The sequence below is a fragment of the Drosophila bipectinata genome, chromosome 2R, assembly GCF_030179905.1.
Source record: "Drosophila bipectinata strain 14024-0381.07 chromosome 2R, DbipHiC1v2, whole genome shotgun sequence".
Taxonomy (NCBI): domain Eukaryota; kingdom Metazoa; phylum Arthropoda; class Insecta; order Diptera; family Drosophilidae; genus Drosophila; species Drosophila bipectinata.
The window spans coordinates 13,808,772-13,822,987 of record NC_091737.1 but is presented as its reverse complement, the minus strand read 5'-3'; the positions used below and the strand labels follow the sequence as shown (position 1 = coordinate 13,822,987).

The window sequence follows — 14,216 nt, the reverse complement described above, 5'->3', positions numbered from 1 at the left end:
TTTATTTACAAAATCTATGAGAATTATTCATTAACTTTAATGGTATTATACTAGCTATCAAAATACAACATCTAAAATATGTGATAACTAAACAACAACCTTTTGGAAACCACAATTGAAGTATCAAATCTTATTTTATTATTAAAACAATGATTAAAAAACATTTATAAATATCCAATGTTCCGATCGATTTAACAATAACAAACATAATTCAACATTAAGGTTAAAACAACTGATTACACAATTCAAAAAAGTGTACTCTTATCATAGAAATGGTTTTTTTTTTTTTTTGATAAAAAATCACAGTTGAACGCGGACAAATCTTGCATTTAAAATGTAACAAAATTACAATCCAGACTTGTAATCCTTTTCATCCTAATATTTGTGCGGTTAATGTAAAGTTGAGTGCGTATCCAAATATTGAACGCATACGTATATCCGACTGTGTATATTTGACTAAGCATTCACAATTATAGCCCTCCTCCGGGGGGGCTGTTCTATAAATATTAAAAAATTGTTGTGCGCTTCCCGAGGCGACTGGGACGACTGGGACGACTGGGGCGATTGACTAGCGGAAGTTGTACAGCTGAAAGTAGTAGAGTACCAGGACAATGAAAATAGCAGCGAAATATCAGTAATCGAGACGCTTCTTAAGACGGAAGAATTCGGCGTTGTCAATGGTCGTCAGATTGTCCATGTTGAGATTGCGCAGAGTCCGCACCCCAGACAGCCGCTCCTCGAGGTCCGAGTACATGTTGCGGCAGCGGTATATGGACAGGGTCTGCAGGCATGTGCAGTTGGTGATGATGGCGTCCAGAGTGTGTTCGGTCAGTTGGCTGCAGCCGCTGATGTGAAGAGCTCGCAGGCGGGGCATCTTAGCGGTGATCACCTGAATAGTCTTGTCCGTGATGTTGTAGCAGTCGGAAAGATCCAACTCTTCGATGGAGGGACAGCTGCTGGCAACCGCCTCCATGCCCAGCAACGAGATTTGTTGGCAGTTTGAGAGCAAAAGGCGCCTCAGTTCCACGTGCTTGAGCCCATACTTCAGGGATACATCGCTGATCTTGTTGCAGCCGCGCAGATTCAGCGATCGAAGACCCCGGAGCTGCTGAATATTGTGCCCTTCGAAGTCGTCATCGCGGATCAAGTTCATTTCATAGGCGGCGAGCATAGCCTGCTTGCGCCTGGCATCCCGCACTATCTCATCCTCGGCTTTGCTCCGCAATGATATCTTAATGGACTGCAGAGATCCGGCCATGCTGTCGCGTTCAGCCAGACTGTTGCAGTAGGGAGGATAAAAGTTATCCATCGAGGATACTTGAGAGCCAGACTGCTTTCGGCTCAGTTCCAGCTTAGATATGTTTATGCCTGTGAGTGCTGCGTCTGTAATCTGTACAAAAAAAATAGGAATAGTTTCCATGAAACTCTTAACAGAAATTGGCTGAAAAACTTACCCCACTGCAGTGCTCCAAGGATAGATCCCGCAGCCAACGTAATTGTCCAATAATTGACTGGACAGCCTCATCGGTGACCCCATTAATGCAGTGGTTAAGATGCAGGGAGCGCAGAGAGCGTAGATTGCTGGCAATGGCCTTGACACACTCCTCGCAAATCTGCAAGCAGGATACGTTCAACTCCTGCAGAACTTGGTTCTCCTCGCTAGCCACTCCCTCTATGATGCCGCTACTAGTTACGCTATCGCAATTCGAGATATCCAGACTTTTGAGTCGCTTCAGCTTTGCAAGATGGATGGCGCCGGCATTGGTGATGCTTAGGCATCCGTTGATCTTTAGGTGCTCCAACATGGGGTTCGTTTGCACCAGCGCCGCCAGGTTGTCGTCGTTCACACACATGGTAGCCGACAAATGCAGAGCACTCAAGTGGGGCTGGGTGGCCAGAAAGCTCCTGATGGTGGCTGCGTTTAACTGCCTGCAGCCGGATAAGTAAAGACGGTGCAGCTGGAGATTTAAGTCACAGAGGGCCAGCAGAGCCTGGCCGATAAGTGTGTGGCTAAAGTCCAGCTCCCGCAACGTTCGCTTCTGCAGGCTTAGGATTGTAAGGATGAACTTGAATGTCAGAACCGATTCACTCGGCAGCACATGGTCCGAGGAACTTGTGGCTGGATAAAACCTCCGATGGATGGCATTGTGAAATGCAATGTGGCAGCCGGACATATTGATGACCTCAAGAGCAGGCATGAACGAAGTAAGCCTCATAAGAATAGCGTCGGTGAGATACTGGTTCTCGCACAAAGTAAGCTCGCGGATACCGGCCAGATTGCTGGCCAGATCGTTCAAGTCGGGGCAGGAGTTGGTGCAGGAATCCAGGAAGGAGCCCGACATAAACAGCGGCAGGCAACGCTTCAGCGATAACGAGTGAAGGTGCGGAAGTACGCCCAACATTCCATAGAACTGCTTATCGTTAAGGTCCACATTATCCAGGGCGAGGGAGTGGGCCGTGCGCCCCATGAACCGCATCAATTCCTTCACCTGACCCAGGGTCACATCCTCGAACAGGAAATGCTGGAAACGACGCTCGCATCGCAGAAGATCTACCACAGGACTAAGTTGATCCGAGAGCACCACTTTGGAAAAACAGACACGCGTGCGCACGTTAAACTCGGTTTGGTCCAGAGCCGCATGCCACCGCTGACAGGTCGAGCCTGCCGCCTGCAGATCCGAGTATCCCAAGTAATTGAAAATCTTTAGAACAATCTGGGAACAAAAGAAAAAAAATGCTCAATCAGCTGACTGCCCTAACAGGTAGATATAAAGATAGGGCACTATGATGGATCGGTCACGGGACCCACTGATATGGACATACCTCCAGTGGCAGCTCGTCGAACCTGGGCGAACTAAGCTCCTTATACGACATCCTGCTTTGGCCTCGAATGCGAAATAGCTATTTTAATCCAACTGATTTTGCAGCACCAATCTAACCGCCCACTAACCCCCCACAACTATAGTGTTGATTAACTTAGTATCGACGACGAAACTATTTAAAAATACCAACTAAAATATACTGTTAAACGGTGAAGATAGAAAAATACCGAAACAGCATAAAACGCGTTAGGCATTTCCTTTTAATACTGTTAACTGTTAATAAGTGGTAACACTTTTTATGACATCAGATTAGTTTTTGCAAAATAAGATTTTGCACAAAAATAAAGCAATTATTTCGTCTCCCAAGGATCTAGGACATCGCAGTCGACGTGCCCACAATAATGGCCGATCCCAAGTTTCAAAATCTGCCGGGAATAGTAAGTGTATATGCAGACAAGGGCGGTGACGTGAAAGCTTTCATTTTGGCATAATTTCTATTATTTTCATCCCAGGCTTATGACCAGCCAGATGTGTACGAAACACCTGATGATCCCGAGCCCGAAACATCCGACTACTACGAGGAGGAGCCCGAAAATGAGGCCATTGAGCGGTTGCACATATCCACGAGCGCCGCCCATAAGCGTTTCAGCGGAGCTACTCTTGAGGGAAGTGTTGACTTTACGGACCGCATCGGTCGTCGGGTGTGCCGGGGCTATGACGCTCGAGGCTCTGGCGAATACGAGCTGGTGGGCCTAGGGGAAAAGGAGACTCCAGTCCAGAAGTGTCAGCGTTTGCAGATCGAGATGAACGAGCTGCTGAACGAAGTAGCTGCCTTGCAGGTGGACCGCAAGATAGCCGACGAGGAGAAGCAGTCGTACGACGCAGTGGCCACGGTTATTAGCACTGCCAAGAAGGTTCTGGAGACCTTGAAATTGGAACAGGTGCTTGGCAAGGAGCAGGTGCCCAACAGCAAGCAGGTGAAGGCGCTCATCGGGCAAGTGGAGGAGTTCAAGCAATCCGGCGTTCTAACGGCTATTCCCACTCCTGGAACTGATCTGGCAGCTACTGCCCGCGTGGCCAGCCTTGAGCAACGGCTATCGCAGCTGGAAAAGGTGGTCGGTGCCCAGCCTGACAAACTCAGCCGACTCACCGCAGCTACCAACACCAGTAACGTTCTGGAAGCCGTACGCCAGCTCAGCACCAAAGCCGCACTGTTGCAGCCAGACAAGCTGGATACTATCGAGCAGCGCCTTACATCTCTGGCTGGTAAAATGGATGCCATTGCCGAGAAATCGAGCGGAAGTGCCCAAGACGCCAAGCGCGACCAGAAGATTACTGAACTTTACGACATCGCCAAGCGAACTGAACCCGTAGTTGAGATTCTGCCCCACGTCATCGAGCGCATGCAAGCCTTGGAAGCTCTTCATAAATATGGTAAGAAAAGTGGACTATTCTTTTATTTTTACATTAATTATACTATCCATCATCCCTCAGCAAACAATTTCGCCAAGATAATAGCTGAGATCGAACAAAAACAGGGAACTATAACTACTAGCCTGGTGAACAACAAGGAACTGTTGCACTCCGTCCAGGAGACATTTGCTCAGAATCTGGAGACCATTAACAGCAAAGTGGCTAAGGTGGAACAGCGTGTTGCAGCTATTTCTTCAGCTAAATAAGTGTTCAGCACTTCAGCAAACGTATTATATATAGCAAATATTTATAAAATTATAATGCTAATTACATTCGATCTTTTTTAAAAAGCCTAAATGCTTAAAAAAGCTTTTGTTTGCGAACTTAAATTATTGTGAAGATATTGATAATAAGAAAATGAAAGGAAATGGAGATTTTCTAGTCTAAACTCTTAAAATTTCTCTATTTTTTAAACTTTTTGAATTTGGTGCCAATTCAGCCCTGGTATTTTAGCGATGACATCTTTTTAGAGATGGTACATTTTGGTGGGGAAAAATTCTGTTGATTGGTTCGTAATCTGGTTCACAACCAGTTCTTGTTTTACGGTCGCACCGAGCTCTGCGGTTCTTAAAAATATTTTGGGTTTTCGGTTAAACTTATGCACAAAAACTTGTTGTTTCACCGCAAAGAAGTGTAGATTTCCTTTACAACAGTGTGTAAGTTGCTTAAACGCCAACAGATAGTGTAATTGATGAGCTACGGCAGGAAACTGGGCCACATAAGCAGGGGGAAGCCAGCGAGAAAAGTGATGACGGGGCGCGATCCAATTGGACGTGACACAATTCAGTTTCATAAACGGAAAACATCGTTGCAGCATAATTCAGATTTAATTACAATTGCAGCTCGAGCGGCGAATTCAAGATGAAGATAAAGGAACTGCAGAAGACGGTGAACATCGCCTGGTCGCCGGCACAGCAACAGCAGATTCTTCTGGCTGCCGGAACCGCCGCCCAACAGTTTGATTCCAATGCCAACGCCACCCTGGAGGTGTACTCGCCCAACTTCAGCGATGCCACCTACGATTTGGAGCTAAAGGCCAGCATAGCCAGTCAGTACAAGTAGGTGTTTTCAGGAGTGCCAGCAGTATCGTGGTTATCATAAGTAACCGGCTTTTATTGCAGGTTCCAGAAGCTCATTTGGAGCCCGGTGGGTCCACATCCCAGCGGCCTAATAGTGGGCGGCTGCGAAGCTGGTCAGATCAACATATACTCGGCCGCGAAACTCCTGGCGGGAAATGAGGAACCTTTGGTGGCACGTCAAGATAAGCACACGGGTGCGGTTAGTGGGCTGGACTTTAACCCGTTCCAAAACAACCTGTTGGCTTCCTGTGCCTCCGAGTCGGAGATCTACATCTGGGATCTTAACAACCCGGCCACTCACATGAACCCTGGAGCCAAGACTCAGCCGCTGGAGGACGTAAAGAATGTGGCCTGGAATCGGCAGGTGCAACACATCCTGGCCTCCGTTTTCAGCACCCGCTGTGTCATTTGGGATCTTCGCAAGAGCCAGCAGATCATCAAACTCTCGGATACACAATCGCGGGTTCGTTGGCATGCCATTGAGTGGCATCCGGAGGCGGCGACACAGGTTTGGCTCGCTTCCGAGGACGACCAGGCGCCGGTAGTGCAGTTGTGGGACTTGCGGTACGCTACGGCACCTGCTAAAACTTATCAGATTCACGAGCGCGGCGTGCTGGGCATGTCGTGGTGTCTGCAGGACACAGATCTGATGGTTTCGTGCGGCAAGGACAATCGTATCTACTGCTGGAACCCCAACACCAAGATCCCCGAGGGAGAGATTCTTTCCGAAGTAGCTACTACAGCTTCCTGGTACTCAGATGTGCAGTTCTGCCCTAGGAACCCGGCACTTATTGCCAGTGCCAGCCTGGAGGGCGCTGTGTCCATTTACTCCCTGCACGGCGGCACCCATCACCTCGTTCAGACGGCCAACAAGATTGCCGACTCTTTCCCGGGCATGGACCAGTTCGCCCAGGAGCCCATTCCTCAGCAAGCAACGCAAGTGGTCTACCACGATCTGACTCGTGCTCCAAAATGGATGAAAAGGCCCTGCGGTGTCGCTTTCGGTGTAAGATAATGGTATAACTGATACAGTTTAATTATTCTAATGGGTCTTGTCTGCTTTTTCAGTTCGGTGGAAAGCTGGTCAGCTTCGATAACACCTCCAAGACAGTTAAAGTGCAGCAGTTGACAACGGAATCCGGCCTGGTGGAACGTGCCAATGCCCTGGAGAGGTCGCTGGCTGAGGCCAACTATTCCGAGTACTGCCGACAGCGGGCAGATGAGACTGCAGATCAGCACGGTCGCTACATCTGGTACTTTATCAAGGCGAACTTTGATCTGAATCCCAAGGAGGAAATGCTCAATCTTCTGGGTAGGAATAATCTATTTCATCATCTCTTCCAACCACTAAAAGTATTACTTTCCATTAGGATACAACAAAGATGATATCGACTCCAAGTTCAGCAAGTTTATCAAGGAAACCGACCCGAACTCGGATGTGGACACACTCACGACCCGCATCTCGACCCTCACCCATGTAAGTACTTGGCGGCAGATGGATTCTTATCAGTCCCAAAAACATGCTCTAAAACACTGCGAGCACTATCAGCCACCACGTATGCTCATCTTGCTCTGTATATTTCTATTCGATAACGCACTCCATGCTATGCCATTGCTGTAGAGCGACTCTTCGGAGGTCGAGTGTGATCAGAGTACTAATTATAGCACCGATAATTCGGTAAGAGCTTAATGCTAAAATCATAATCAAAGCTGGAAACTTAAGTTATAAAACATTATTTTATTAAAGTATTTTTGAGACTAATTACACTCTGTATCCTTCGCAGCAGACCCAGGAAAACAAGTTTGATGGAAATGCCATCGACTTACAAAATCAAAATGACTTTGCTGCACCTCCGAGGCCACAGTTCAAGATTCCGAGTGGAGAACGTAAGTTGATCAGTTAAATAGTTAAATATCTATCCAATTCTTGAGATGGATCCTCTTTTAAACTATGTTTTCTGGAAAATATCTAAAATGACTTCTTTCAATCTTTCACAGACACCGATAGCCTGATTTCGGAGGCCATTCTTACGGGCAACGTGGAGGCTGCTGTGGAGCTTTGTCTGGAAGCCAATCGCATTCCAGAGGCGTTGATTATAGCCTCAACAGCTGGAATCGAAATCCTGAACCGCACCCAGACGCGTTACCTGCTGCAGCAGAAGAGCGAGCTGTCCCATGTGATCTCCGCTCTGGTGAGCCGAGACTGGCTGGACTTTGTCAACCGCTGTACCGTGGACTCCTGGAAGGAAGCTCTGGCAGCCGCTCTCCGACACAGCGAGCGCAAGGCAGCGGACATCTGCGAACGTCTGGGCGACCGGTTGCTGGCCGAATGCGGCACCAGTGCCGAGTATACCCGCAACGCTATGCTTTGCTACATCTGCGCTGGCAGTCTGGACAAGCTAGTGAGCGCCTGGTACCAGCTGAAGCGGCTGGAGCAGAAGAACCCTGGCTACAAGCCCAGCACCACCGAGTTGCAGGATCTGGCTGAGCTGGTCATGCTCATGTCCAAGTCCCTCGAGCAGCAGGGCGTGGCCGTGGACCTGGCCGGCCGCTTTGCCGGTTTCCTAACCGAATACGGTAGTCTTCTGGCCTCCCAAGGAGCCCTTACTGCTGCTCTGCAGTATATTACTACCTTGGGCGGTGGCGATGTCAGCGAAAACGATGTCCTGCAGAGCCTGCGCGACCGCATCAATAATGCCGTTAACCTGGACTACGTCCAGCCCCAGGCAGCTCAAGCTGGCGCCCCTCTAGGCTACCCACAACAGCGGATTCGCGGATCGTTCTCCCAGCCGCAGCCCGCAGTGCCCTTGCAATATGGACAACCATCCAACCAGTATGCCCAGCCGAGCTGGCCAGCTCCAGCACCGCCGGCACCGACCACATATCCGGTGGCCCAACCACCTCCGCAAATTTTCAATCCACAGCCGGTTAAGCCAGAACCTCTGGCTCATCCACCGCGCCCGCTAAGCAATGCCAGCTCCTCGAGCGGTCCTCCGCCATCAAGCGGGGCAGGGCTTACTGGGGGCTCTGGTCTCCATGCGCGCTCCAAGTACGTGCTGGACCCGTCAGTAGCTGCACCCACAAGCTCCTATGGCATGCCATATAATCCAGTTCCGGCCCCTGTGCCATCTGCTGTTCCCTTCCCCGGTGCCCCAGCTCCTGGACCCACCGTTCCGCAACCTTCAGCCGTGCCCACGTACAACAGCAATGCTTTCAATCCCAATCCTCTGGCGCCTGCTCAACCCTACAACCCGTCGCCTTTCATGGGAGGGCAGCAGAACGCCTTCTTGCCGGGCGTGAATCCCATTGAGACGCTGCCGCCTCAAGCTGCTCCACCGGTCATTCAGAATGTGCAGCGTAATCCCACACCACCACCGGGTTGGAACGATCCTCCAGCTCTTAAATCGTCTAGGGCGGTGAGTAAATATTAGAATTGAAATAAAATATAAGGAAATTTAATGATTTTGTATCATCTTTCAGCCGAAACCGAAGCCTGTAGTGGAGCCAAGTGCAGCTCCCATCTTGCATCCCCTGTTCCCAGTCGACCCCAATCAAAATCAAAATGGATACATAGATCCCTCTCAATATCAGGTACTGTTGCCCATTAATCTTCACAAGAAAGTTTATTTATAAAATGACCATTTTTTAGAATGCACCACCACCTGGAGGAGCACCGAATGCATACTACAACCCAGCTGCCTTTAACAATAACCCCCAGCAGCAGCAGCAGCAGTCGTACCTCCAGCCTCAACAGCAGCCACTTAATGTCCACCAGCCGGGGATACCAAATCAAGGAGCACCTCTGCAACAGAACTGGCAAGGAGGCCAACAAACCATAGGCTACACCGAGCAGCCGGCTCCCATTCAACAGCAGCGACAGCCGGAACCACCCAAGGAGAAGCCACCACTACCCGAGGAATACATCTACTTGCAAACAGTGCTGGAGGAACTGAAGAACCGATGCCTAAGTGCAACGAATGATCCGGTGAGTGTTTAAACAAGGAATTCTAGAAGGGATTTCTAATTTAAATGTCCTTCCAATAGCGCACTAAACGCAAGTTTGTTGATGTGGTTAAACGGTTGGAAAACCTGTACGACTGCCTAAGAGACGGAAAGGTGAGATAAAGATAATCATATGATCCTTAACATATTTAAGCAACGTCCCTCCTTGCAGCTCACACCCACAACGGTGCAATATCTGAACCAGATTATACAGTACATTCAAATAGCCGATTATGCGAATGCACTGGAGATCCACACACGCATCGCTTTTGGCACGGACTTTGCGCAGTGTGCGGGCTTCATGCAAGGCCTGAAGGTTCTCCTGCAATCGGCATCTGAACTGCAGTTGGTCCTGCGCTAAACTAAAGCTCACTAAACGTTATTCTTACTGTGTCTTCTCTTATATGAATGTCTATTGTGTTTCTTTGTAACAGAGTGTGGTTTCCTTTGTTAGTGTATCGGTTGATTGCCAAACGAATGTCGAACGTTATTCCGTGTATTGAAATATATTTCCACTTAAATAGGAATTACACAAATTCATAAATAACAAAAATAAACATAATTCACTTTTTACAGCAGCTTCGGTTGGTTTCTAATGTTCTCCAGATCGAGTTGCATCTGCGGCGAAGCTGTAAGGGGGGACTGAGAACCGGTGTGATCGCGAGCACCGTAATCCAGCTGCTCCTCAGGGAGCAGGCGGTATTTCTTGAGATATTTGTAGGACGCATTGGACATGTCATTTGGGCTTTGGGAGTGGGTGAAGTTATCAATGGGACGCAGAGGTTCGGGATTCGGGGACTTGGGTGAGCTTCCGAGGCGCATTTCCTTCATCAGTTCGTCCACTGGCTGTCGCAGATACTTCAGCGCCAGTTCGTTCATCACCATGCTCTTTTCTGTGTTTGGCTTGGCGAGCTGAGGTATCCGCTTCGCTTGCGGTGTGTTGGCTCGGTAACCCGTAGATTGGGCAATGGGTGGTGTGGCTCGTGGCGATTGGAAGTGGGGAATAACTCTTGCCGCTTGCCGGACAGGTTGAGGTAAAGGTTCCTCCTCCTCATCCAGGACAATGTAATCCTGAATAATCGGGGATGATCGTTTCTCTAGAAAATTAACAGATATTCGATGTGTAATGGATTTAAAAAAAATATGGAAATAAAAACCTACCGCTGTTGGCGGTTAATATATTACACTGAGTGGCGGTAGTTCTGGTGGGATTCGATATGGTTTCCACCTTTGTTCGTTGCTGCTCCTCCAGCATCTTTTCACAGATCCGTCTCAGTTGCTGCTGCTCCTGACGCATGGATTCAAGCATCGAAACTATTGACTTCAGGTCGCTCTTGTCGGCCAAATTGCTAATGTCGATGTCCGAGTACACAACCGAAGGAAGCGAAGTCCGGGGAGGCGAGCGGTTATCCGTTTGTGTTCCTGCACAAATAGTAAGGACATCTGAAGTGGAGCCACTGGACGAGCGCCTAGGTTGATGGAACTGCTTTTTGGCCTCGCCGTAAACTGGTCCCGTGTTAATTGGCAAGGGGTTTGGACTCGTCGGAGCATCATTCCCATAACCACGATCCCTAGGAACTATGACATACTCCTTGGAGGACGTTACAAGATTGCTATGAGCTGTGCTTGGCGTCGGCCTCGGGCCCAATTCAGTGGTTAAAACTGGTGAGAAATTGACCCGAGGTAGCATTTGTTTTTTCCAAGAGGCGAAAGTGGGTGGCCGAGGTGCTGGCTCATTTGTGGGCTGCTGGGCCAAATTCGGCTGATCCTGTGGTGGCTGCCCAAACAAAATTGACACCTCCGGTACCGCTGGCCGGATGATTCCATCGCTATGACCCATCGGCACCGCCGCACTGGGTCTGGGTGCTGATCGCGGCAGCATATCTTCCGTTTCGGGGGCAAACATTGGGTCTATAATCCTTTGTTTATTTCCTGGATAACTTAAATTCGAGCGGGAGATTCGGTCTAATTGGAGCTGGTTAGCATAAAAAGTATGGCAACCTTTCCTTTCGATATTTTTTTAGTGCTGGAAAGCAAAATAAACAGTGCTGTAAAACACCAAAAAGCTGTGTCATACGAAAAGGAAAACAAGACATAAGAACTTTCTGGGATTTTAAACAGAAAAATATGCCTTTACTGGAGAACATCAAAGCCATGGCCACGAATCCTACACCAGCTACAAATACAACGGCCCCCGCAGATACAGATAATCCACAACAGCAAGTCAGGGAACTAACGCAGACGGATCACCTGAACCGACGTCTTCTAAAATCCTTGCTGGACAACATGCAGGCTACCGTAGGTGTTGCGGCTGACCAGGAGGATGGCTCAAATGAAGATTCCAATAACGAGTTCGAAGAATAAATCTTTTTTTATGTACAATAAAGATAGTTAACTAAGACTTGTCATAACAGCTGTTCATTCGAGTAGAGTTTCTAGATGCGACGGCGTTTGTTACTCTGCATTGGCGGGGGTGTGGTTGAGGGACTAATAGACTCGTTAGACATGGAGCCACGGGTCCGTTTGGCCGGTCGCTTAGGTAATTCTGCAGGTTTGCTGGATGCTTTCTTCTCGGCATCCTTTGTGCTGTTTGCAGGAGTAGTTGCTTTGGTCATTGGGGCTGAAAAGAAAATGTTTTATTTTTAAACCATCTTGACGACGAACCGGAAATGACTAACCTTTTCCATTGGTGTCAGCGGGTGCAGTGCTATTCGCATCTCCTGGTGGAGCTGCTTCCACGGCTGTATTTACCTCCACAGCCGTCTTTTTGACCTGAAGCGTGCCATAATCCTGCTCCGGCAGGCTAAACTCGCGCTCCTCGTTGGGAAAGGGCAGAGACTCAAGGTGGTCGAGTTCCTTTAGCTTGTACATGGTTTCCAAGTGCCGCCAAATCATATCGCTGGGCACCTCACGGTTGAGGGCTTTGGAAAATCGCTGGGCAATGCAAGACATGTAGAAGTGTTTGTTGATGCCCACTGGCCGCAGCCCCTCCATCGCGTGGAACAGATGCACCTCCTCTTCGGCGGACCACTCAAGATCCACAGTAGCTGGTAACGGGGCCACCCCTCCAGCCACTGCCAGACCCTTATCCTTGGCCATCATTTTGTAGCCGTTAAAAGAAACCTGAGGCGGGCCGGCGCGTTTTTTTTTTTACGAAAACACACGGTGTTAGTGGCGGCACTTTGGCGTGCGCACATGCTACTAGCCGCAAAACGATAGTCCACCGCCAACTATCGCATCCAGGCACGTCCCTAATTTTGGGTGTGTATCTATTTTTATTCGTCAACGTTAGCCCGATTTCTGCATTAGTTCGAGAATTAAAAACTATATAGTGGAACTGGTAAATAAAACCCTATAGTGTCCGATAATAGCTGTGTGTTGTGTGTCCCTATCCTCCTACGCTGTCTCTGTTATCTTTCCAAAATCTGTCCACCACATGCATATTTGCATCAATGTGTGTGTGTTTTTCCTAAAATTTATACATCTGGGTGTTTCCAAAACACAATTTCTTTGCTAATATATAATATAAATTACGCATATGCCTGTACATATATACTGAGTAGTGGTCTGTGACCGTCCATGTGTTGTGAAAAGTGTCCACCGCTCTTGTCCGCCCTGAGAATAGTCAATAACCTTGCACTTGTTCGTTGGTGTTCTGCAAAGTGTCAAGGTTTCCAGTTAGCCTGGAATATTAATCAGCAATTCGATCGATTTAACTAATCCCTGCGCGTATTTGGACTAAATAATGTGTGTAAGCGTGACTCATCGGCCCAGTAGCAGCTGTCCTAACTCTCTAATCTCTAATCTAAACTAAAACCCTATCAACTATCTCTGCCTTCAACTAGCATTCTGAATACATGGTGTCTCAAAAGAAAGTTCACAAACTCTGAGAGAATCAATTTCCATCTATTATTAAGACTTTCTTTTGAAACACCTTGTATGCCTTCTAGCATTGTGTCGCTGTCGCCTGTTCGATGTTGTATCCATGTGGGAAACACATTCTAGACAAACAGTAATCTAAACCATTGCCCCGGCGCAATGCTCTTTTGTTATTTCCAGCCTGCCATTAAGATCCATCCACCATCCCCCGATAAACATTCAGAGCACTTGCGTTTGATCGGTTCGATCATACAACCAAAAAAACCAAAAAAAAAATCACACCACACACCCACCATTCCGTAATTGCATTTTACAGTATCAGTATCACTGAGAAACTTTTCAACCATAGGCCTATCCGAGACAGCCATCATGGACGTAATGTCATCATCCCTGCAGCAGCAGCGCGTCGTCGTGGAGCAGCTGCGACGCGAGGCGGCCATTGAGCGCCAGACCGTCTCCGAGTCTTGCGCCAAAATGATGAAGTACATCACGGAGCACGAGCAGGAGGACTACCTGCTGACTGGTTTCACCAGCCAGAAGGTTAATCCATTCCGCGAGAAGTCATCATGCACCGTACTTTAAGAAGGTGCTGGATGGAGGATCCGTCCGGTGAAAATTGGAAGCTGAAAGGAGGAGCACCGGCGGATGTTAGATTATTTTTAGTTTAGCGAGATGGATTATGAAGTACGACAGTACATCAGTACCAGACAACACCACCTGGATCAATATATCTTTGTGTAAAAGCAACAATAACTACGATTGTCATAAGCAATATAGTTACAATTTTAATTCCAATTGCGAGGAAAAATATATATATATAACGATGTATCAATGTGTACCATTCATGTTAACATGACATGTCCGAGCATATAGAGAACCCAAAGTAACAAAACAGAACAAAATCCAAGAAGCCCCAATATTTTAGCATTTGACCCAAAGATATCAGAGTTATCAGAGTTCC

The 14,216-nt window shown here is 48.0% G+C and overlaps 7 protein-coding genes across 9 annotated transcripts; 4 read left to right on the top strand and 3 right to left on the bottom strand.

Annotated features, from left to right (window-relative positions):
- Positions 1 to 48: 48 nt before the first annotated feature.
- LOC108131553 (uncharacterized) lies at positions 49 to 2,974 on the bottom strand. The gene is made up of 3 exons (XM_017250468.3): positions 2,824 to 2,974; positions 1,455 to 2,714; positions 49 to 1,390 (listed from the first exon to the last, which is right to left on the bottom strand). Exons 1-3 carry the CDS (start codon positions 2,872 to 2,874, stop codon positions 632 to 634), a joined length of 2,070 nt encoding a protein of 689 aa, XP_017105957.2. The 5' UTR covers positions 2,875 to 2,974; the 3' UTR covers positions 49 to 631.
- A 115-nt stretch (positions 2,975 to 3,089) lies between these two features.
- DCTN2-p50 (dynactin subunit 2) lies at positions 3,090 to 4,667 on the top strand. The gene is made up of 3 exons (XM_017250348.3): positions 3,090 to 3,259; positions 3,335 to 4,256; positions 4,317 to 4,667. The coding sequence occupies exons 1-3, from the start codon at positions 3,224 to 3,226 to the stop codon at positions 4,499 to 4,501; spliced, it is 1,143 nt and encodes a 380-aa protein (XP_017105837.1). The 5' UTR covers positions 3,090 to 3,223; the 3' UTR covers positions 4,502 to 4,667.
- Positions 4,668 to 4,812: 145 nt separating this feature from the next.
- On the top strand, positions 4,813 to 9,954 carry Sec31 (secretory 31). 2 transcript variants are annotated; one of them, XM_070278087.1, is made up of 11 exons: positions 4,813 to 4,951; positions 5,138 to 5,353; positions 5,417 to 6,380; positions 6,443 to 6,686; positions 6,745 to 6,851; positions 7,162 to 7,261; positions 7,373 to 8,790; positions 8,855 to 8,965; positions 9,024 to 9,359; positions 9,419 to 9,490; positions 9,549 to 9,954. In XM_070278087.1, the coding sequence occupies exons 2-11, from the start codon at positions 5,157 to 5,159 to the stop codon at positions 9,735 to 9,737; spliced, it is 3,738 nt and encodes a 1,245-aa protein (XP_070134188.1). In that variant the 5' UTR covers positions 4,813 to 4,951; positions 5,138 to 5,156; the 3' UTR covers positions 9,738 to 9,954. The 2 variants fall into 2 exon arrangements, with proteins under 2 accessions (XP_070134188.1, XP_070134187.1); XM_070278086.1 differs by having other exon boundaries at positions 7,159 to 7,261.
- On the bottom strand, positions 9,947 to 11,335 carry ana2 (anastral spindle 2). Its single transcript, XM_017250314.3, has 2 exons — positions 10,538 to 11,335; positions 9,947 to 10,473 (listed from the first exon to the last, which is right to left on the bottom strand). The coding sequence occupies exons 1-2, from the start codon at positions 11,280 to 11,282 to the stop codon at positions 9,947 to 9,949; spliced, it is 1,272 nt and encodes a 423-aa protein (XP_017105803.2). The 5' UTR covers positions 11,283 to 11,335.
- A 168-nt stretch (positions 11,336 to 11,503) lies between these two features.
- Positions 11,504 to 11,777, top strand: LOC108131442 (uncharacterized). The gene has a single exon (XM_017250317.3). It carries the CDS (start codon positions 11,504 to 11,506, stop codon positions 11,738 to 11,740), a length of 237 nt encoding a protein of 78 aa, XP_017105806.1. The 3' UTR covers positions 11,741 to 11,777.
- MrgBP (MRG/MORF4L binding protein) lies at positions 11,729 to 12,578 on the bottom strand. Its single transcript, XM_017250316.3, has 2 exons — positions 12,055 to 12,578; positions 11,729 to 11,996 (listed from the first exon to the last, which is right to left on the bottom strand). Exons 1-2 carry the CDS (start codon positions 12,476 to 12,478, stop codon positions 11,812 to 11,814), a joined length of 609 nt encoding a protein of 202 aa, XP_017105805.2. The 5' UTR covers positions 12,479 to 12,578; the 3' UTR covers positions 11,729 to 11,811.
- Ggamma1 (guanine nucleotide-binding protein subunit gamma-1) lies at positions 12,576 to 14,080 on the top strand. Of its 2 annotated transcripts, none has more exons than XM_017250319.3 (2): positions 12,576 to 12,716; positions 13,605 to 14,080. In XM_017250319.3, the coding sequence occupies exon 2, from the start codon at positions 13,625 to 13,627 to the stop codon at positions 13,835 to 13,837; it is 213 nt and encodes a 70-aa protein (XP_017105808.1). In that variant the 5' UTR covers positions 12,576 to 12,716; positions 13,605 to 13,624; the 3' UTR covers positions 13,838 to 14,080. The 2 variants fall into 2 exon arrangements, with proteins under 2 accessions (XP_017105808.1, XP_017105809.1); XM_017250320.3 differs by having other exon boundaries at positions 12,597 to 12,716; positions 13,436 to 14,080.
- The last annotated feature ends 136 nt before the right edge of the window (positions 14,081 to 14,216 follow it).